The sequence below is a fragment of the Dryobates pubescens genome, chromosome 1 (assembly GCF_014839835.1).
Source record: "Dryobates pubescens isolate bDryPub1 chromosome 1, bDryPub1.pri, whole genome shotgun sequence".
Taxonomy (NCBI): Eukaryota; Metazoa; Chordata; class Aves; order Piciformes; family Picidae; genus Dryobates; species Dryobates pubescens.
In genome coordinates, this window is record NC_071612.1 from 10,876,102 (window position 1) to 10,899,158 (window position 23,057).

Genomic DNA, 23,057 nt, shown 5'->3' on the forward strand with positions numbered 1-23,057 from the left:
CAAAATACCTCAAGTATTAACTGAATTAACACAAGAGATACTCCTAATAAACTTCAGGTCTCCTTTCTGATTTAATTAAAGAAGAAAAGAAAAAAAAAAAAAAACAACAAAGCAATTTAAAAGTGTTTTTAATTAGGAACAAAACAGCTTCTAAGAGAGTCAGTTTGAAGTGAAAACCACACAGGTTTAAAAAAACACCAGGATCTGTACCATTCAGCCTCAGAAAGCAATTACAGAAGGAAGACATTTTGATTTTAGCAAATTTGTTTAATTAGTAATGCTCATTAACTACACAGTTTTGATTCATAAATACAGGTAAAGCTACACATATATATATATAAACAACTCAAATGGTTGATTCTTATTTTTAAATGTATTTGGTTTTAATGCCTGCCTCTTAGTATACCAAAGACGTGGAAATCAGTGCCACTTGAAGAGTTGCCAAACAGAAACCTCTTGCCAATGAAGTAATGCTCAGTGGTGTGCACATTCAGCTCTACCTTGCAGCTTCTTCTCATAAAAGAAACTACATTAATCTTTGGTAGTGTTATTAAAACAACTCAACACCTCAAAGAACTAGTATAGACAAATATCTGCAGATTAACACTGTTTATATTCTTTACTGTTTATATCCATATCCACGCTACAATACAAAATCCCTTTCTTTTCTGCATTTCTGTGTTTATTTTTTGTTAAAAGGCACTTAGGAGGTCATGATGGCTTGAGTTATATGATGGGATCTCTTCCTCTGCACTGAAGTCAACAGAAATTCTGACACTGACCTTTGTGGGTGCAGCTCTGGGCCTGAAATACCCACAGAAGTGTGAGCGCTGGATCCAGTTAGTTTAATGCTTTCAAAATGATTCATGACACTTTTCCATGGAGAAACATCATAAGCAAGCATGCAGTATAAAAACATGTATATCCCCATCCCCTCTTAAATAAGAGAGGTGTGGAACTGGCAAGGTTTACTACTGGGAGATGCCTCAGTCTAGTCTGAACAAGGGTTCTTCAGAAATCACTACAATTAAAACGCTCATTAGCATCGTCCCACAGGTAGTCTCAACATAAATGTGGTCTCTTCGGTCTCTGGCTTAGTGAACACTTCACTATTTACTTTTACAATACATGTGCCATTGTCAGGGCACTGAATATTAGAATAAATGCAGTGCAGTGTCTTTCCCTCTTGGGACACAACCAGTGAGTAAATCTTAACATGATAGGAATGTTTTAGGATGAAAATTCAAACCACATTTCACTGAGTCATTATTCCTCTACATAGAGCACACCTCAGAAAAGAGCATGCCAACTCTGCATGTCTGCATTTCACTCAGTACAGTACAGAAGAAATGAAAGTCTGCTACCTTCATGAAAGAGGAACAAATGTGATCTGACTGGGAAACAAAAGAAAACAAAACCAAGTGGCAGAAATATCTTTTTACAGAAACAATGGAAAATGTAAAGAACCCAACCAAAACAAAGGTAAATGAATTGCACAGTTAGTGGCCAAGGCAACTGGTTTTCCTCATTTTCCTAGTTTGAAATGTTAGGAACCCAAAAGGCCCAATGCACATTATGCTTCTGCAGGGCTTCTCCTTGTCCAGACCACCTCAAATACCAAACAACAATCAGTGAGCTTGGCGCAGGCTGCTCTTAATGTTTTCCCCGTTGGCCTTCAAAAGCATGATGCTCTCTGTGTGCTAGGGAAAAGAGAAGAGGAAAAAAACCCCAAAAGAGCATGTAAACTCTGACAAGGAGTTGAAAAGATTAAAAAGGAGAAGACAACAATGTATAAGATGTTGAGTTGCTGGAATGTGTGCAGGGAAGGGCAACAAAGCTGGTGAGGGGTTTGGAGCACAAGCCCTATGAGAAGAGGCTGAGGGAGTTGGGGTTGTTTAGCCTGGAGAAGAGGAGGCTCAGGGGAGACCTTATTGCTGTCCACAACTACCTGAAGGGAGGTTGTAGCCAGCTGGGGGTTGGTCTCTTCTCCCAGGCAACCTGTGACAGAACAAGAGGACACAGTCTCAAGCTGCACCAGGGGAGGTTTAGGCTGGATGTTAGGAAGAAGTTCTTCATAGAAAGAGTGATTGGCCATTGGAATGGGCTGCCCAGGGATGTGGTGGAGTCACCATCACTGGAGGTCTTTAAGAAGGGACTGGACGAGTCACTTGGTGCCATGGTTTAGATGTTCAGATGGTGCTGGGTGATAGGTTGGACTTGATTTTGAAGGTCTTTTCCAACCTGGTTAATTTTACTCTATTCTATGCTATAAAGTATAAACAATGTACAAATGATCTTGGAAATATACTACTCTGATAATACATTTATACAGAGCCCAAAATAAGCAATCCCTTAAAATCCTGATTGTAGACGATTCCTCTAAATGAATATTTAAATTGAACAGCACGTAGTCTTTAGAGTTATCAAGAGATGTGTCTCACTCATTTTACAAATCAGGCACATGAAACATGAACCCAAATACATTCTACAATTAAACTAGAAGAAGTATTTGGAATGGTAGCTGACTTTCACATTGATGGCCCAGAATTTTAATGCAATGTGAGGTGTTATGTTTCCAAAAGATTAATGAGGAATCATGCAAGATATTCCCAAGGAAATACCCTACCAGCACTTTGTTTCTCCAAAGAAGAGTAGAAAACACTTACGTTTATAGAACACCACTTTAAAAGATGTCTGTGGCAGAAGTTTGTTTATCTTTTCCACAACTTTTGCTTCACTTGCTGAAGAGGCATTCAGGTTCCAGACTTGCACAACGTCCTCACGGTCACGGACGCTGACACTCACCCCTATTATCTCATCATCTGCACAGAAGAGGAAGCATCATTAAGGAATACTTTAAAAGTGAAACATGTCTAATTTGATACTCACATATTGTGAAAACAGTGCCCAAAAGCAAAAAGAAATGAAAAGCAGCAGTCTCCAGCGAGGAGATCAGCGTTCAAAGCAGACAAAATAGTTACCAGAAGGAAACAAACTCTATTTATAGAAACTATTGGCAATATTACCTCATGGTGGCTTTAATAAAGCACCAGGAAATTATTCATCTTTGCTATTAGCAGTCTTACCCTTGATTAAAAGGGAATCACAAGATGCCCTTCAGTAAGGTTAGCAATACAAACTACTAAATAATTTACCTGCAGGAATGTCTAGAAGTAAAAATGGGAGGGTGAAGGTGAAACAACCAAAACCCCAAGAACAGCACCTGGAGAAGACCAGGCATCAGCTTTTCCACACTATGCTTTCTTTTTGTTTTAGTCAAGGCAGTAACACCAAGAAAAAAGACCAAAAAAAACACCAGCAAAACCCACCCAAACATATAAAGGGAACAAAAGCACAAACAAAAAAGGGACAAAAATACAAATGAAAGGAAAGGACACAACCAAGGAAAGGATACAAAAACACAACCAAGGAAAGGATACAAAAACACAAACAAGGAAAGGATACAAAAACACAAACAAGGAAAGGGACAAAAACACAACCAAGGAAAGGGACAAAAACACAAACAAGGAAAGGGACAAAATAGAAACAAGAGGACAAAAACATGAACAAAAAAAGAGACAGAAATGCAAACACAAGGTAAAACAAACAAGAGGGGGGAAAAAAAAAAGAGAAAAAACCCCAACCCTCCACCACCCAAAAAACCAACAACCCAAACCCCAGAAACAAGACTAATTTAGTTACTTCCAACCATGATGGTGCAAGCAATCTAGTATGAAAGTGTCATTTTTTGGGGTGCAGAGTCCTGGCACTGTAGAATTAATATTAATCATTTAAATGCTGGCTAATTTAATCTTACTAGAAAACTACTTGCTGGCTTCTCACGAACGCAACCTGTCGAGTTTGAGTCCTGTGCTAAGTCAGCCAGAATACCTTGTCCTTTTCATGACAAGAGGTATGAATGAATGATTTCCAGCCCTGTACCCCATTTTGAGCAGTGTTTCCATGCTCTGCATTCAAACTCGATTTGGCATGCTAGCCTCGATTATTTTTAAGTCACCTGCTGCGCAACAGTCTGTAAACTGCTCTCCAATCGTTGCTAACAGAAGCTCTTTCCAAACTGCAGCCTGGGGAAGGGGAAAAAACAACAACACACACGCACACACACAAAAAAGAGAGTTACATTTGCATTACTATATTTGGTTTTAATGAAAAAGTTCAGCTTGCTAGCTCAGCTTTGAGTACATTCTCTTCCTGAAGTTGTCTAGACAAAAAGAGAATTTATTCTAGGTACACTGCGTTACAGAATTAACAGCTCGATTAACAGAGAATTAACCCTTCCATCCAGTTGAAACAAGAATTTAGACCCTGCAAATGCATGCTGTTACACAGAACTGTACCAATAAATATTTGAAATATTTAACAATAAGTTTATCTTTGCTATAGCTGTGCCCATGACTCATCCTGAATGCCGCAGTTAATGTGAAGACTGAAAGTAGATTTCTCCCATGATAAAAGACCATAAGGCCCCACTTGTGAGCCTTTGTTTCTATGGCAAATAATTACTACCCACTTTAAGAAAAGCATCTGAAAACCAGTAAATTAAATTGATTTATATTTGAACATCATCTCTGCTTTGCCCTTACTATGAACCAAGTCCATCTTTCAACAGATTCAAATGCTCACCAGCAAATTAAAACCGGGAAAAGCTATCTGCGACTTTTTTCTGACACTTACTTCCCTTGGAGACTTGTTATCACCTAAGCCAAAGCCCATTCAAAACTTTGACTGTATCTGCACCAACCTAATTCTCCAAGGAGTGGGTTTGTAGGGACAGAAGCTTGGATTTTTTTGAAAGAACACAACGCGAACATCGGTCTGTATCACCATAATGACTTTTTCATGGACCACTTGGTAGGAGAAGGGGTGATGGTTTTAAACTAAAAAAGGAAGGTTAAGACTACATAAAGAAGAATTTTATTTATGCTGAGGGTGGTGAGACAGTGGCACAAGTTGTCCTGCCCCATCTCTGGAGCCATTCCAGATCAGGTTGTTTGGTGATCTGAGCGACCTGATCTAACTGAAGACCCTGCAGTCAGCAGGGTTGCACTAGATGACCTTTAAAGGTCTCACCCAAGCCATTCTATCACAGTTTTAAGAAATTTCTCTTCTGCTATATGAAGTCAGCTTGAGTTTTGGTACCAGAAAAAACCCCAACATATCAAATGCACCAAGTTCAAACAAATGAAAAAGAAAAAGCAAGCAGCCCCAAGAATGTCAAACTAATAAACTTCTTTAATGGTGGTTTCTGAGTACTCCTAAGGCAACTTTTAGAATACAAAGGATTTCTGTGACTCACAATCATCTAATCCAATGCAAATCCAAAGCTGTGCTATGGGAAAGACTGTCTGATGCTCCTGAGGCAGGCTGAAGATGCCAGCATGACACAGCCTTTCACATGATGCCCTTCACCTGCCAGTGGAACAGCTCATGTATTGACAATGGGAGTGACCATGAACTCTCTCATTACCAGGGGCAGTGCTCACTACTGGGAGTTGTCCTAATGGTCTCAAGGGTAGGAAGCATTTCATCCAGCAGTAAGCAGTTGCTGGATCAGGTTTATGAGGATCTAAATAGTATCAGGTTTTGTATTAAAAACTGGCACATGGAAGTGTCAGCATTTTGTCAGTTTTTCATAACACTATCTTGAGAAAAAATAATCATTTTCCTCCCTCCACACCCCCACCAAGAGCTGCTCCTCTTTTTGAGATAGCAGTTTGGTTCATCTTAGCCAGGGAGATGCTGTGTGCACATGTGATGAAGAACAAAGCCAAAAACCCCATTAGAAACAGGCACAAAAGTATTTTTAATCTATTTACAGAGGCACTGAAAGCTCACCAAATTTCACCTTCAGTTAAACCTTTCAGAAGTGACCTGGGACAAAGTTTGAGAGACCAAAAAGTATCTTCATTTTTAAAAAGGGGCTATCATCCACAGAATCTTAGAATGGTGTGGGTTGGAAGGGACTCCCAAAGGTCATCTAGTCCAACCTCATGTGCAGTCCACAGAGGCATCCTCAGCTAGATCGGGTCTCCCAGAGCCCTGTCGAGCCTCACTCTGAATATCTCCAGGGGCCCCAATCACCTCCCTGGGCAACCTGTTCCAGTGTTCCACCACCCTCACGGTAAAGAACTTGTTCCTAAATCTAAATCTGCTCTTCTCTAGTTTGAAGCCATGGTCCCTCATCCTATCACCACAGGCCTTTGGCCCCCTTCAGGTACTGGAAGGCTGCTATTAGGTCTCCCCAGAGCCTGCTCTTCTCCAGCCTGAACACCCCCAGCTCCCTCAGCCTGTCTTCATAGCAGAGCTGCTCCAACTCCCTGATCATATTCGTGGCCCTCCTCAAAAAACAAGCACCCAGTAACACAGGCACCCCAAACCAGTTGTCAATTTTGACATCTTAACACCTTGGATTCTATGAGGGAAAAAAACCCAAAATTTCAGTCTTCTATGATCCCTTGGATCTGCAGGGGAGGAAAGCTGCAACTCACATCCAGGGAGAAAACCCACAGGCAAAAATCAATTAACTTTTGGCCAAAACTTCAAGCACTACCTTTCAGCATTCCAGGCCTTCTGCAAGGCTGTCACATTTTCCTGACACTTCACTTTTCATGTTTAGAGGCCTGAATCAGAACACACTTATGGTCATAAACACCACATGTGACGAGGTCAGATCTCCTCACCGCGACAGTTCACAGGGGAAGTTACCCACATGTATTTGATTAAGGGCACAAAGAGAAACCCAGTTTTTTCAGCTGGGCTAGAACAATGACATGCCTGAATGGATTTTAGCTTTCACATTTTAAAATAAATAACAACAACATAAAATGAAAGGTGAAAAACCTGAGCAGAACTAAAGTTCCACAAGATGCACACAAAGTGGTCTGACAACTCATTGTTGCCAAAGAAGATGATCCCACTCTTCTCTTCTCCTCTACCCCCTATATCCATCCAAAACCCCCTCTCCTGCCCATGCATTCTGATTAAAAATAAACTAAATAGGAGACTTCTGACATCAGAGTGCATTAAGCTGCCTCGCTAAACAGTCCAATAAGCATCACAGCCAGTGTAAGAGTGATCAGGAGAGAATGATCAAGATCTTCCCCCTTCCAGTGGGAGCAAGCCATGAGATGGGATGAGCTATAGGTAGAAACAATGCCTTGGTCCATGTTTGGCTCCAGAAAGTCCCACACAGGTGCAAACAAGGAATGCCAGGCAGAAACAGTCCTACTAAGTCTAACACAGAGCTTAGGAGCACTTCAGTGAAACTCTGAAAGCTGTGCTGGATTCTTTCTGTGGACATTTGAAGAGCATTACCAGAGTTCTGCCTATAATTTAGCATATAATATTGCCAAGAAAAGATTCTTATATTTTTCTTTGCATGCCTGTATGCAAAAAGTCTTTAAAACAAAGGTGATCATATAAAGTACTGCATTTCCAAATGGAAAATATGTAATTGATAATATAACCCCCAAAAAAGTTACCAAAAGCAAGGGATGTGGAATTATCTGAAAAGAAACAGTTGTCCATTGTCTTGAAGTAAAAGGTTATAGGCAATAGAAGAGTGTTTGATTGTTGTGTTAGGGGATGTAAGAACTAAAAAGCTTTATCAGATGGTGTTTAAAGTAACTCCCTCACTAAACAATGTTGAAGTAAAACAAATAAATAAATCAGCGTTACATACCGTACTTTCTTTAGGGACCTTCATTTTCCATATACCTCCTTTGGCATTGCTTTCCTCTTCCCTGGTTATGGAAAAGAGATCAGCAACATAAACATTCACATTCACATCGAGATAAACCCATGTTTGGGGTTCAATTTCCTCAGGAAAATCTCCCACTGGAAATGCAGGTAGCATGACTCAAGCTAGGACTTCTGCATCAGAGAAAATTCTTCCATTGTTCATTCTCAACACCTAATCCCTTTCCTAAGTTTTGTGCATTGGGAAAGATTTATGTTTTCCCTGCCTGCAGAACATCTTTGAAGTGGCTGCACACTACATGGGAACAAGCCACGAAGCAGTTGTATGTTTTACTATGGTAACCTTTTATTTTGGAAAAACTCTGGCATGCTGTCACAGAAGCAGTTTGCTTCTCTCAGGTCTATCCAGTTTAAGAAAATAACATGAGAGCACTTTATTGCAGTTTTGTGACAGCTAGAAATTAATTGCCTTTATTAAAAGAAAGGCTGAAGCTGCCCAGGATTGGGGCAGATGTAACCATTTAAGCTGCCTCATAATGACAAAAGCAAAACATTACAAATGTGTCAGCTTCAGGTTTAATTTGTCACAATGAGAATCACAGAATTGTTAGGGTTAGAAGGGACCTCAAGGATCATCCAGTTCCAATCTCTCTGCCATGGGCAGGGACACCTCACACTAGATCAGGTTGCTCTGAGCCACATCCAGCCTGGCCTTAAAAACCTCCAAGGATGAGGCTTCCACCACCTCCCTGGGCAACCTGTTCCAGTGTCTCATCACCCTCATGGAGAAGAACTTCTTCCTAACATCCAATCTGAATCTACCCATTTCTAGTTTTGTTCCATTCCCCCTAGTCCTATCACTACCTGACACCCTAAAAAGTTCTTTTTGTAAGGTTTTCAATTATGACACAAGTTTCCCATTAAAACTCTTTCATATGGAAGCTGAAGGAATAACCTCAAATTCATCTTTGGAATATCTGGAATATATTTGGAATAATATCATATTTGGACTAAGATCAGTATGAGGCCAACAGAGATTCCCCAGAGTCAATGGTCTCCCCCTAGTCCACACAAACACTAGGGAAAGGAGGGAAAAAGCTTTGGAAGAACATCCTCACAAACCTGCAGTCCTCACTTCTTACTTTAGAATTTATTTTATTCTTAAAAACCAGTGCTTCAATTAGCCAGTTTATTGCAACTGTAAACTGAGAGGAGCTTCTTGGCATTAATTACTCAAAAGTTAGCATGTTACCAATGAGATCAAATCTGTGCAATCCCAGTCCTAAAATACAAAATTACTTTCACAGCCTTAAAGCAGATGTTTCCTTTTCAGAAGAGAGCTTGGCGTTTCACACCTCTAACAGTCACACACGAAATAAAAACTACATCCATATATTGCAAAAAACTTCCAACCAAATATAAATATATTGAAAAAAAAAGCAAAATGCTCATCCTTACAGAGATATCAAGATCTGCACACAATGGCCCAGGTGATCTATATCACAGAAATCACAGAATCACCAAGGTTGGAAGAGACCTCAAAGATCACCAAGTCCAACCTGTCACCACAGACCTCATGACTAAACCATGGCACCAAGTGCCACGTCCAATCCCCTCTTGAACACCTCCAGGGATGGTGACTCCACCACCTCCCTGGGCAGCACATTCCAATGGCTAACAACTCTCTCTGGGAAGAACTTTCTCCTCACCTCCAGCCTAAACTTTCCCTGGTACAGCTTGAGACTGTGCCCTCTAGTTCTGGTGCTGGCTGCCTGGGAGAAGAGACCAACCCCCACCTGGCTACAACCACCCTTCAGGTAGTTGTGGAGAGCAATAAGGTCTCCCCTGAGCCTCCTCTTCTCCAGGCTAAACAATCCCAGCTCCCTCAGCCTCTCCTCATAGGGCTTGTGCTTGAGGCCTCTCCCCAGCCTCATTGCCCTTCTCTGGACATGTTCAAGTGTCTCAATATCCTTCTTAAACTGAGGGGCCCAGACCATCAAGATTTTTAAACCCCAGTTTATCAATTCTAACCACTCATAGTATTTTTAGAAGATATGGTATAGAAGATCTTCAGGTGTACTTCATTTGAGAAAATGGGCTTCTGTGGTAGATCAGGACAGTAACCTCCTGTAGGAAGTCACCCCCCAGTTAGACATACCACAATCAAGTTAAAGAACTCCAATCCATTCACAGTCTATGCAAATGATGCCAAAAGGATCAAGCTCTTCAGAAAGTGCCTAGACTTCCCAACTGAGATGTGACAGAACTGCAGCAGGGAGAAAGTTCATGAAAAACTCAATTTCTGAAAGCAAAAGCTCAGTGATGTATGCTTTATTCCATCACTGTCCTGCAATCAAGTATGAATTTGTTGCAATGCATCACTTCATAATGCCCTAAGCTAGTTTTAATCCAAGGTGTAAGTGCATTTCTATGCATACGAAGCACCCTTTTGTACAGGTAAAGAACGGTGAAGCACCATCAGCTGTTTGCATCATTATTACACTAGCTCCAATGGAAAGCAAAAATTCACAAGCTAACAATAATTCAAATAGAAGTAACATCCTGGGTACTCTTGAACTGAAATTCAGAGTAATATTTTCATTTCCTAACTTCTCTTCCATAATTCCATTTCTTTCTTACATCCACGTTCAGAGGCAGACAAACTGTTAATAAAGATTCTTGAGTACAAGGCACTTTTAAGCCTAACAAGAACCTTAGGATATTTCTTTTGTAGGTCTCTTGAGTTCAGGCACTTGCAGGCAACAGAAATAAGATCCTCCTCTCCCACTCCTCCCTCCTTCCACCACTTGAGGTGCCTTCCCTGCCTATGCCCAGGAATGCCTCATGATAACACACCTACCAAAGTGGCCGTCTTTCTCCCCGCATCAAATGGTAGCTACATCTCAAGGGCAAGTTTGTCACCAGAGGAATGTTGTTGTAGACACTCCAGAAATCCTTCAAAAGAAAAATACCAGTTGCATTAACACCAGAGAGTAAGATGAATGCAGATTTACCTCCTTGTTCATTTCCCCTAAAACAATTACACCTCCTGCTCCTGGAGAACTGGCACCTTCTACACGATGAAGAAAAAATCTTTGTTGCAATTTCACTTCTATTTTTTTTTGGTTTCTAGATGCAAGGAGGCAGAAAGAAGGAAAACACTTGAACTGGGGATTATTTTAGAGTCAAAGCCCTTAGGAATAAAGAGGGGAAAAAAAATCATCAAAATCAGAGTTGCACAGAATATATCACAACAAACTGGGATAGAAAACTTTATTAGCATATTAAAAATACATATCTCGAATATCCACTTTGCTTCACTTATGACCAGTCTAAAACTTCATTATAGAATCATAGAATGGTTTGGGTTGGAAGATCATCTAGTCCCAATCTCCTCCACTATGGGCAGGGACACCTTCCACTGGACCAGGTTGCTCAAGGCCTCACCCAACCTGGCTTTGAACACTTCCAGGGAGGGACCATCCACAACCTTTCTGGGCAACAGTGTCTCACCATCCTCCCTGTAAAGAATTCTGTCATAATATCCAGTCTAAATCTGCCCTCCTCAAGCTTCAAGCTCTTGTATGATGTCTTGTAGGCCCCCTTCAGGTACTGGAAAGCCACTATAAGGTCTCCCCGGAGCCTTCTCTTCTCCATGATGAACAGCCCCAACTTCTGCAGGTATTTGTTATGACTGAGTTTCAAAACCACCACAAACAACAACTTGTTGAACTAAATTCCTAACTAGAAATTCAACCACTTTGTCTAAAAGGCAGTGAAAAGTTCCAAGCAGATACAAAGAGCTCAAGCTGCAGATATTAACAAGAATGGGGGAGAAATTAGAAGATCCAAGTCACCAGGAACCACTGGATTACTTCCCAGTGTTTCTTCCCAGAGTTTCTGCTAGTAAAAGCAAAAGCTGTCATGCAGGTTTGGGGTGGATGAAAGGCACCTAACAGCAGTGGTGAGCAACAGGGAGGGATGACTGAAAAGATCCCAGTCCCCTTTCTTCTTCATTCAACAGCAAGGAATAAGAATGGATTGTTAAAGACTTATGTTGCACCAACATGCAACAAGGCAATATTAAGCATTAGTATAGCTCATTAATTATTGTTTAATATTGAATCATTAGCACAACTTCAGAAACAAAGATTGCAACACTGTATGATACAATTTGGTGGCCTTTGGCAATTCTCTTTACCAGCCATTACCATTACCCAGTCACAAGAAGAGAGGGAAGACTATTAAAAATAGAACAAATTGGTACAAAACATCCATTTCAACTTTCATCTTACTCTTACCTGGCTGTGTGCCCAAACCCTAAGGTTACTAACAGAAGTGAAGGGAGCAGAGCTACACCAGCAGATGCCAGTGGAAAGATCTGGGAACTCTTATGTCCTGAACAAGGGATTCAGTTTGCAAACTTTTGTTGTTCAGACATCCTTCAGGCAGTGCAGGCTGGCATTGCTCATTGAGTAGCTATGGCCCATGATGGACAGTGATGAAGTCAATGAAGATTTTGTGTTTGCTTCCCCTCTGGGCCACACTGCTAGCTTCTGATAACCTCACCCAGATCATCAGCCTTCCCAGAGAACCTGAAGGTGGTTTTTATGTTTTAATCCCCAACCTGATGAGAAGAAAACCTTGAGGTTTTCAGCCAGTAAAATCTAATCATTTAAATAATGGCTAGATTCAGAGCGAAGCAGGTAACACCAGGGGGGAAAAAAGCAGGAAAAGTGTTTAAAATTAAAATGTTACAATTCAGTGGAAGCACACGTGGAAACTCAGCACAGTTCAAAAAGCAAGGGATTGCCTCATCAATCCAACATGCCTCCTGCTTTCCTGGCCTGGAAAGCCAAGTGAAATCCAACCCATGACCAAGCAATACCACACGCAACAGATAACACTCATGTTTCATACCACAGGTAAGCAAAGCTGCAAGCCTGACTCACCCCTGTGAGGAAAAGTGAAACTTAAGAAGTGAAGAGACATGACTAATATGTGACAGCTCCTATGGCAATGCCAGACACCTCACCTGCACTGTTTGGACTGTATAAATTTTCTTCAGATTTGAGGCACATTCAGCCGCTGTGGTACCAGGAAGGGACCTTGGAAACAAGCAGAGATTAATTAAAACAAATGTTAACAAGTGGGAAGAAGGGAGATGGATGGGGAAAGCGCCTCATGAGTGTGAAGCTGACATACTTACATGCCAGAGTTGCCTAATGAACTCCAATTCTAATTATCATAGAATACCGAATGACAAAGGTTGGGAGGGACCTCTGGAGATCATCCAGTCCAACCCCACTGCCAGAGCAGGCTCACTTAGGGCATATTGCACAGGACAGTGTCCAGGCAGGTTTGGAATGACTCCAGAGGTGGAGACTCCACCACTGCTCTGGGCAGCCTGTTCCAGTGTTCTACCACCCTCACAGGAAAAAAGTTCCTCCTCATGTTTAGATAGAACTTCTCATGTTTGGCTTTGTGCCTGTCACCTCTTGTCCTGTCACTGGGCATGAGAGAAAAAAAGACTGGCCCCATCCTCATGACAGCCATCCTTTAAGTATTGGTAAGGATTGATAAGATCCCCACCTCACTTTTCTCTAGGCCAAAAAACCCCAAGTCCCATAGCCCTTTTTTTTCATAAGAGAGATGTTCTAATCCCCTCAGCATCATTGTAGCCCTTTGCTATACCCTCTCAAGCAGTTCCCTGTCCTTCTTGAACCAGGGAGCTCAGAACTGGACACAGTGCTCCAGATGAATCATTTAAAGATGAACTTCAGTGCTCTTATACTTTGGAATACATTAAGATTCCCCTGGTATTTTGTGAAGTATTTTGATTAAACAGGTGAATTAGAAGTTTTAAACTAAGAATAACAGTGCTCCTTCTAATGGTCTACCCCGTGGCTGTTAGGCATCAAAACCCTCTGCAGTGCCAGTGGGAAGGGCTATCCAGGAGGCACTCCAAGCTCCTACTCCAGGCTTCTTTTTAATGACGTTTAATATAAACCAGAAGCTCCTGCAGAGTTTTAAGGCACTCTCAGCGATTCATACTTGAAAAAGAAAAGCTCGTCCACAGGGTCTACGTAATGAAGTGTAATTAGCAGGAGAAGAGGCCACTAGGTGGCAGAGGCGACCAGCTGGCTGCAGGCTGGGGACACGATGGGGACGTACACACGGGCTGACGAGAGGAGCAAGTCCCAGAGGACAGCTCTCTGTTCTTTTGCGGTGAGCCAAATAACTCAACACATGTCCAGCAGCCCTCCTCAGGGGTCAGTACTGGGGGCTGGCACCGTTTAACATCTTTGTCAGTGACATGGGCAGCGGTTAGTGTGCCCTCAGCAAGACTGCTGACAACACCAAGCTGTGTGGTCTGCCTGACGTGCTGGAGAGAAGGGATGTCATCCAGAGGGACCTGGACAGGCTTGAGACATGGACATGTGTAAACATCATAAAGGTCAGCAAGGTCAAGTGCAAAGTCCTGCACAAACTGGGAGATGAGTGAATTAAGAGTAGTCCTGCAGAGAAGGACTTCATGGGTGAAAAACTGAGTATGCATCCTGAGCTGCATCAAAAGCAATGTGACCAGCAGGTCGAGGGAGGTGATTATGTCCTTCTACTCTGCTCTTGTGAGACCACCCCAGCTCCCCCCCCCCCGCTAGGAGCACTGTGTCCAGCTCCAGGGTCCCCTACACAAGACAGACATGGATCTGTTAGAGCACATCCAGAGGAGTGTCAAGATGATCAAAGGGCTGGAACAAGGACATTTTGAGACAGTTGGAGTTGTTCAGCCTATGTGAAGAGAAGGCTCTGGGGAGACCTCATTGTGGCCTGCAGGAAAGATGAGGAGGGACTCTTGACCAAGGAATGTAGTGACAGGTTAAAGGGTAATGGCTTCAAACTGAAAGAGGGTAGATTTAGATACGATACTAGGATGAAACTCTTCACTGTGAATATAGTGAGGCACTGGTTGCCCAGAGAAGCTGTGGATGCCCCATCCCCAGAAGTGTTCAAGGCCAGGTTGAACATGGCTTTGAGCAATCTGGTCGAGTTGAAGATGTTCCTGCCCATAGTCACTGTAACACTCATCTTACAATCCCCAGCACATGCCCCCACAGGCACTGTTTGCAGAGAATGAGGTCAAAATTGCCAAGACACATTCCATTTATTAGAATTGGAAACATTTCTCTTTTTTCTCCCTCAGCAGATGAAGTAGGATTTCTAAAGAAAAACGAAGATCAAAGGCAAAGCAACCTCCCATTGCATCTCAGAAGGGGAAACAAAAATGTGTAAAATGACTAAATCTGGCACAGAAGCAACAGAGCAGATTTGAGGAAACAGAAAGCACAGTTGTTGCTCAAGTACCTGCTGAAGAAAGGATAAAAGCAAATCAGATCTCAGTAACCCTCCCATCAACGTGGCTCTCTGCCCTGCTACATCTGATCAGCAGGAAACACAACAAGAAAAACACTGAAGTTGCTCTCAGTTGTTACAGATACAATGTAGGCTCTGGGGCAAAAACTAGATATTCATGAAGAGGGAAAAGAATTAATATGCAAAACCACTGCAACAGCATCACATCTTCAAAACTTTAATAATAGCTCCAAGGTCTTTTGAAGGCTCCTATCAAAATGAGTTAAAATACAGACAAACCTAGCAGAGAAATCCCTCCCAACTTTCTCAGCACAGAACAGCCAAACAAGCATCTACTTGACTGTTTGCCTGCTAAGCCACTGAATCATGGAACTGATGGGGGAAAATGTGGGTATCTTTAACTCTCTAAGATCACTTTATCTAGAGGTTATAAAAAAACCCCAACCTCTAGCCCAAGAAATCACTATGGGGCAGGTTCTAGTCCTGTGGCTCAAGAGCTATGAAAACTCCCAAGGAAAAAAAGGCAAGTTGAAAACAACAACAAACTTTCATCAATGTGCTCAAAAGGAATTATCATAGTAAGGTTTGGGGTTATTTTTGGGTTTTTTTTGGGGGGGTGGTGGTTGGTTTTTCTGTTTTGTTGGGGGTGGTTCTTGTTTGGTTGGGTTTATTTTTGGTTTGGGGAGTTTGGTTTTCTTTTTCTTTTAGTCTACACCCAGTATAAAAGAACAAAAAGTGAGATATTTTTATTCCTCTCAGTACTTCACAGAACCTGAGTCAGCTAGTTAAGTTAAAACAGGCTTTAAAACTTCCAGGTGATACACTTGTGTTTGTCAGCATGGAATAGAGGACTGGCAACAAACTACCCATTGTTTTCCCCTTGCTGCTGACAGAAGCAGCACCTCTGTGCTAACACTTTGTTTCATAGATTCATAGAACAGTTTGGGGTTGGGTTGGAAGGGACCATAAAGATCATCTAGTTCCAACCCCACCCATCATGGGCAGGGATACCTCCAACTTAGACCAGGTTCCTCAAGGCCTCATCCAAACTGGCCTTGAACACCTCCAGAGAGGGAGAGGGCATCCACAACCTCCCTGGGCAACTTGTTCTATGACTCTATGGCTGGTCTGTCACCACACCACCTATAAATGACCATCCGGGTCCCCCATGGAGAGGCTGCACATAAAATATTCAGCAGTTCTCCTGGTCTGTCTATTCTGTGCCCTTTGATGCCACTTTTCTGCATCTTCTGGAACTTTATGGCAGGAATGATCCAGCCTGACTGCAAAGCATCTCCCAGTTAACTCCATGAGCCTCAGTTCAAAGTCAAATGTGGAAACAGGAATAACCTACGTGACCTGAATCCCAACTGCAGCTTGCTTCACTACTACTCCATTATTCCAACATGAATAAAGAACAAAGGCTACAAAGATAAATTCCATTGTTTTACCCATGAATAAACCTCCAGGTGGTTGTGCTTATGTTAATGTCTGCTGCTGAACTGTAGCTCTTCTGTTTCCCTGCAAAGAATTAAGGACAGAAGTTTTTTCATATGTGCTCACACTGGCCTTTGTTTCCCAGTGGGAATCTCATCAGGGCTTTAGCAGGAGCTTTCAAAGCTGCCAAGCACTTTGGAAAATACCCCTGTAAGCATTTAGCTGCAACTGCTTTTGGTCTAAATAAGCAAAACATTTACTTACAAAGCATAAACTCCATGGTGCACCTCAATAAATCTGGTAATCCATTTGGAATACAAAGACTGATTTCGAGCCATCAAAGCCTGTCAAAATGCATTTACCAGGTTGAATGTTCTTATCATATTAACTATCATTTTTCATTGTAAACCACCTACTCATAGGCTTTGATAGATGAAACAGGGGATCCTAGACAAATAGGGTTTTGCTATAAGGAAGAAGGGAAATGAAGAAGTTTAGTTTCAAATATCTGATGAGTTCAGTTATGAAGATTCACAATTATTACCAAAATGGCTCTGTTCTCAGAATTCATCCACTACACTTACACAGAACTCATCAGGATGACTTGGAGAGAGAAAAATCAGCATATAAGGATAATATGTTTATGCAAGAATATTTTCATTTTCCTGGAGTGGACTAATAACAGTGCACTACATTTGACAATGTTTATATGTATGTTCTTCCCCTCATAAAGATCCTGAAGAGTTAAGTATTCCTGCAATAGAAAAACAAAATTACCTAAAAACCATAACAGAAATCAGGCAAGATGGCAAAGCAGGCAGGTCATGACCCTGCAATGTGATCTGCCCTGCTTCACATTTAGATTTCCATGGAAGCAAGCACACCTTTGATGAGATTTATCTAGAAGTTAGGCTTCTGCACTAGGTTTCCGTGGGACCTCTGCTTGATTTCTGATAGCACTGATTTGTACAGAAGGGCAGAAGTATTTTCCTTGCTGTTGACTGGACATGTCCTGTCAGCAATGCTGCCAGAACAGATGCAGTTAGATCTTCAAAAGAGGGCTCTTTGTTCCAAGGATGTGCAACATCTTCATTGCGTGTGCACGCACACATGCTGGACCAAAAACTGTTACCACTGACAAAACCTCTGGCTTCTTGTTGTGAGGCTGAACAAAAAAAAACCAGACAGCTCCTAGTGCTAGTACATTTCCTCTATTATGTCATTAGGGAAATGCTTACTTGGAGTAGCATCAAACATAAGGTAGCATAAAACACTCAGCCTGAATGAGTCATGCATTGCAAGGTTTACAAAGCAGAATATTTACACCACGGCCACATGTAGACCAAAAAGCACAATGAGCTTCACAACTTTGTGTCTACACACAGATTACACCCAGACCCACAGCCCCAAATCCCACTAAGGGATGGCTTCTAGTGTTCTAATGTGGCTTTTGTTACCCAGGACACCTCGGTCTTTGATGGTCATTTTTAACTTTTGTGCAATCCTCAAGTTGAATGTGCTGCATCAGTGGATATAGTGCCCAGACTTCTAATCCTTGGCTTTAATTTGTTATATTCAGGGCTGGGTATTGACACTTTGGTGTAAAAAATTGAAAGATTATAGACAGTGCAGCAGAACCTAGAATGGCAATCTTTCATTTCACAGTCTGAGGACACTATAAGCAAGACCTTGCACCGTTCCAGAGCTTCACAGAGATAAAGATGAGTGCGAAGATCCACCAGCATGTATCAGCTTCTCAAGGTGGCACCAAAGACTTGCTGAAATTCCCTGTGCCCCCAAACATCACTCCATACAAAAGTACTATGAATTAAGTGCATTAAGAAGAGTCTGTCTAGCAGGACGAGAGAGGTTCTCCTCCCCTTCTACTCAGTTCTAGTTAAACCACATCTGGAATACTGTGTACAGTTCTGGGCTCCCCAGTTCAAGAGTGACAGGGAACTGCTTGGGAGAGTTCAACAAAGAGTTACAAGGATGGTTAAGGGACTGGAGCATCTCTTTCATGAGGAAAGGCTGAGAGACCTGGGGCTGTTTTTGTCTGGAGAAGAGAAGGCAGAGAAGGGACCTTATCAATGTCTACAAATATCTGAAAGGTGGCTGTCAGGGGGAAGGAGCCAATCTCCTTTCAGTGATACCCAGTGATAGGACAAAGGGCAGAGAATGTAAACTCAATCACAGGAAATCCATCTCAACGTGAGAAAAAACTTTTTTACTGCGAGGGTGACGGAGCCCTGGAGCAGGCTGCCCGGAGAGGTTGTGGAGTCTCCTTCTCCAGAGATCTTCAAAACATGCCTGGATGCATTCCTGTGTGACTTGACTGTTCTAGTTGAAGCTTTCCCAGAGTCCAAAAGCCCAAACAGAACAGATTAGGATTGTCTCTCCCTTCCATTTTTTCCCACTAGGGAAAAGCAAATTAGGCAGAAGAAAAGAGAGGTAAAATCATGAAAGAAAACAGTATAGGCTAGATTTGGAGGTATAAGGGTAAGTTTAACAAAATACATATGGCATTTGAGTAAAAGGGAAGTTACAAAGGTATAAGGAAAAAGGGTAGATGAAAAAAAAATATACAAACCCAGGCTCAGCTGGCATGGGATTCTCTTTAGATGCAGTCCTTAGGAGTTTGGCTGCGGCACAAAGCAGGACTCACCACATGGTAACAGCAGAAACCACAGGAGCAAGAGGAAGGGACAGGCAGATGGCTCCCCTTAAATATGCTTGCTGGACAGGCAGGGGGGAGTAGAACAGACCTTGACCCGGGGACCCCTCCCCCTGGGATGGGGAACCGAGTCTCTCTGCCCACCTGGTTCAGGTTTCTTTGTCCACCTGGGGGCTAGGTTCTTTTCAGCCCACCCCCTCCAGGGATGGGTTTAACCTGACACACCTGCCCTAAGTGGACCTTGATGATCTCTGGAGGTCCTTTCCAACCCCTAGCATGCTGTAATTCTGTGAATGAGACACCTAGGTGTGAACTTGAAGCCCTGAAGAATGGACAAACGAAATGGAAGATCTAAATTCCTGGTTTCAAAACTTTCAGCACATGACCTTATAACATTTTAGCAGTTAAAAAGGAAATCTTGTTTTTCTTAAGAGAGAAACACCTGACACCTTCTCTGGCACTGCTGACCTGTGAGCATTTAAAGACCATAGATGGGATCTTACTAGTCAAGCTGGTGGATAATATTCTCCCAAATGCCTTCATCATGCTCACTAAACAGGGTAGGATACAAGGGAGTGATATCAGATGGTTACTATTTCAGACACACATACCAAGAAAGGCTTAGCTCTTACAGGAAATGCAGATGCCCTGTGACACGTGAGAGATAATGGCACTGAACCAGACCCTGGTCTGAGGGTGCCAGCCTCTGGATGTTAAGCCTGTGCCAAAGCACTCCCAGAAACAAGTGCTGATGTAGATAAAACAAAGACATTTACTTCTGAAGCAGGAGACGTATCAAGTGATACAGTGATAAAAGCAAGGTCATGAACCCCAAGGGAATCACTTGTAAGTCTATTGCTAGTTGCTATAGGAAGTGCTGGATAGCTGATGAGTATTTATTTTAACAGTGTGATCTATGAAAAAAATGCACTGTGGAGATATTAAAATGTGTGCAATGGATCTCTCTCACAGTAATTTAATAGAAAAAGATAACTAAGTATCCATCTCAGCATCTGTTTATCCTTAAGCATCACTTCTTCCTGCTTCTCAGTCCAAGTATAGGGTAAAATGCAGTAGCACTCGAAAATCAATACCACTGTATGAGAAAACATCACTGCTTCACACCACGTTACTCAAGTAAGTTAAAGAAGTGCCTGCAGTTGTATTCCATGGGAAGCCCACCCCAGAGAAGCCTAAAGCAATGGTCCCTCCAACCCACCTGCATGAGTGTACCAATAAATGTCACAGTGACTTCTGCAAGGCTGTAGAGAGACATGAACCTCCTCACACTATAGTAAATTAAATTCATGGCAGCATCTCGTGTGCTTTCTACTGCTTTAAATGTGTTTTTTTAAAGGATGAGGCATGCCTCGTTTGCTGTCACTCTTGTTCCCTGCCATTATTCCATCACTGCTGCCAGCAAACAAAACAGTTTTGTGCATACATGGTCCTACCTTCAGGTTTTTTTCCTTTCTTATACATACACTTGTTTTTATAAGTTCAGCAATAACAATACTACCGACAAAATGCACTTAGATGTGATCAGAAAGAAGGAAAAAAAGTCATACAACACCTGAAATTTTAAGTGTCTAAATTACAGTGCAACCAAGACTTAGAGTGAAAAAAAAAAAATCACAATGCATCTGAACTTGAAATGGATTTAAATACCTGACATGGATCAGAGAAGATAGACATGCTTATGTCCATATGGCTTGTGCAAAAAACAGATCTGGATGGTGGCTTGCTCAAACAGCAGTCCAAATGGTGCTGCTTAAAAATGAACTGCAAACACAACTCAGATCCTGAACCTGGCCACATCATGAGTTGAAAAGGATTAACCAGAAATCATCTGTGGGTTCATTAGTAAGACTGAATTTGCAGGACCTGAGAATACTTGTGTGCTTTCAAGAGTTTCTTGCTGTCTCTCTGTCATGAAGTTACCACTGGGAAAAAACCCAACCAACCAAAAACCAAAACAAAAACACACCAAAAAAAACAAACCCACCAAACCCCCCCAAAACAGAGAGAGAGAATTTTACCAATACCACAAAGCAGAAAGGCTTATAAAGGAGAGAACTTTCCTTCTGGAGTTGGGGGAGAGGAGAAACACCAGAGAAAATTGAGAAAAGAGAGATGTATAGATGATTTAAAAGCAAGCTGCCAGAAAATGCACACTAGCAAAACAATATCAGATTCTGCTTTTAAACTTTCTATTTCAGTTTTTTACTCCAGCACTTCAGCCCTGTGCATGACTGCATGCACCATGGGAGTGAGCACCCTCAGCAGCAGCTTTCCATAACCATCAGACATCAAAACTTCAAGAGCCTGAAATGCAATGTGAACACTGCATTCAATTAAATTTTAGCTAATCCTTCAAATTGATTGCTTCGGATTTTAAGGAGTAATCATCTACAGGAGTAAAACCCGATTATTAGAGTTACAAAGTGTGATGTGTCACCGTCAGGTTGGTGGGACTTGGTCCGTTTGGGGCTGGGACATCAGGGACAGGGCGGTACAAACACTGCAGCAGCGAAGGATAACAACCTTTTACCCTTCTATTTCTGGGGCCTGCCAGCGTCACGTCTAAATTTAGACGTTAAAACATCACCACTGGTGATTGAGTCGATGCATGACCGTTCAGCTACTGAACTAAAAGCATTTCCCAAACCGGTTTCATTAACTAACTCCCAGAAGACGCTGACGCTCCCCCGCGATGAGAGCTGTCATTGCCTGCGTTTCCACCACGGAGGAAGGAGAGATGTGGCAAAAAGAGGAGTGGAAAGATGGTGACCGGTCCCTTGATGGAGGGCTACCGGCAGTGCTCTGGCTGGTTACAAAGCGGCAGGACCACTAACTTTTTCCACTCGGAACCTGAGATTAGTCTCCCCGTGCCCAGTCTGTTGGCCGAGCGAACCCGGTAACGAGCAGCGATGCTTTCCACAGCCGGGTTTTACCCCCTCCCCGCCCCGCTGGCTCCTACAGGGCTGCTGTCCCCCGCCACCCCCGGCCCCACTCACTTGTCCAGCCAGAAGGTCCATGGCGAGTGCAGCGGCAGCTCCGCCAGCTCGTCCTCCCGCCCGCCCCGCCGCCGGGCCCGCTCCCCGCCACCCGCCGCCTCCCGCCCGCGGGGGCTGAGCGCCATCGGCCCGGCTGTGGCGGGGGGCGGGACGGGACGCGGGGAGGGGACAAGGGACGCTCGTGGCGGGGAGCCGGATAAGGGGAGGGACGGTGGAGGGGGAATGGAGCGGGACGAGGGCAAGGGGAGGAGGGACAGAGGGACGAGGGGCCTTTGGCATAGGGGAGCCGCATCGCTGGCGTGCCTTAAGCAGAGTGTGGCCAGCAGGTCGAGGGAGGTTCTCCTCCCCCCCTATTCTGCCCACATCCGTTGTCCTGTGTCCAGTTCTGGGCTCCCCAGTTCAGGAGAGACAGGGAACTACTGGATAGAATACAACTGTCCAGCCAAAGATGCTGAAGGGACTGGAGCGTCTCTGTGAGGAGGAAAGGCTGAGAGCCCTGGGGCTGCTTAGCATGGAGAAGAGCAGCCTGAGAGGAGATCTTCTCGATGCTGATCAATAGCTAAAGGGTGGGGGTCAAGAAGATGGGATCAGACTTTTCAATGGTGCCCAGCAAAAAGACAAGGTGTGATGGGCAGGAACCCAGGATGTTCCATCTGAACATATAGAAAAAAAAATCTTTCCCTTGTGGAGTCTGCTCTGGAGAGTTTAAAAATCTGACTGGACATTGTGACCCCTGGATAACCTGCTCTGGGTAACCTGCTCATTGTGACCCAGTTTAGCACAGGAACTGAACTGAATAATCCCCAGAGGTCCCTTCCAAGCCCTACCATTCTGTG

The 23,057-nt window shown here is 43.0% G+C and overlaps 1 protein-coding gene across 1 annotated transcript; it reads right to left on the reverse strand.

Annotated features, from left to right (window-relative positions):
• Positions 1 to 203: 203 nt before the first annotated feature.
• EIF4E3 (eukaryotic translation initiation factor 4E family member 3) lies at positions 204 to 22,364 on the reverse strand. Its single transcript, XM_054161365.1, has 6 exons — positions 22,222 to 22,364; positions 10,580 to 10,674; positions 7,703 to 7,763; positions 4,019 to 4,085; positions 2,667 to 2,822; positions 204 to 1,700 (listed from the first exon to the last, which is right to left on the reverse strand). Exons 1-6 carry the CDS (start codon positions 22,240 to 22,242, stop codon positions 1,654 to 1,656), a joined length of 447 nt encoding a protein of 148 aa, XP_054017340.1. The 5' UTR covers positions 22,243 to 22,364; the 3' UTR covers positions 204 to 1,653.
• Positions 22,365 to 23,057: the final 693 nt, after the last annotated feature.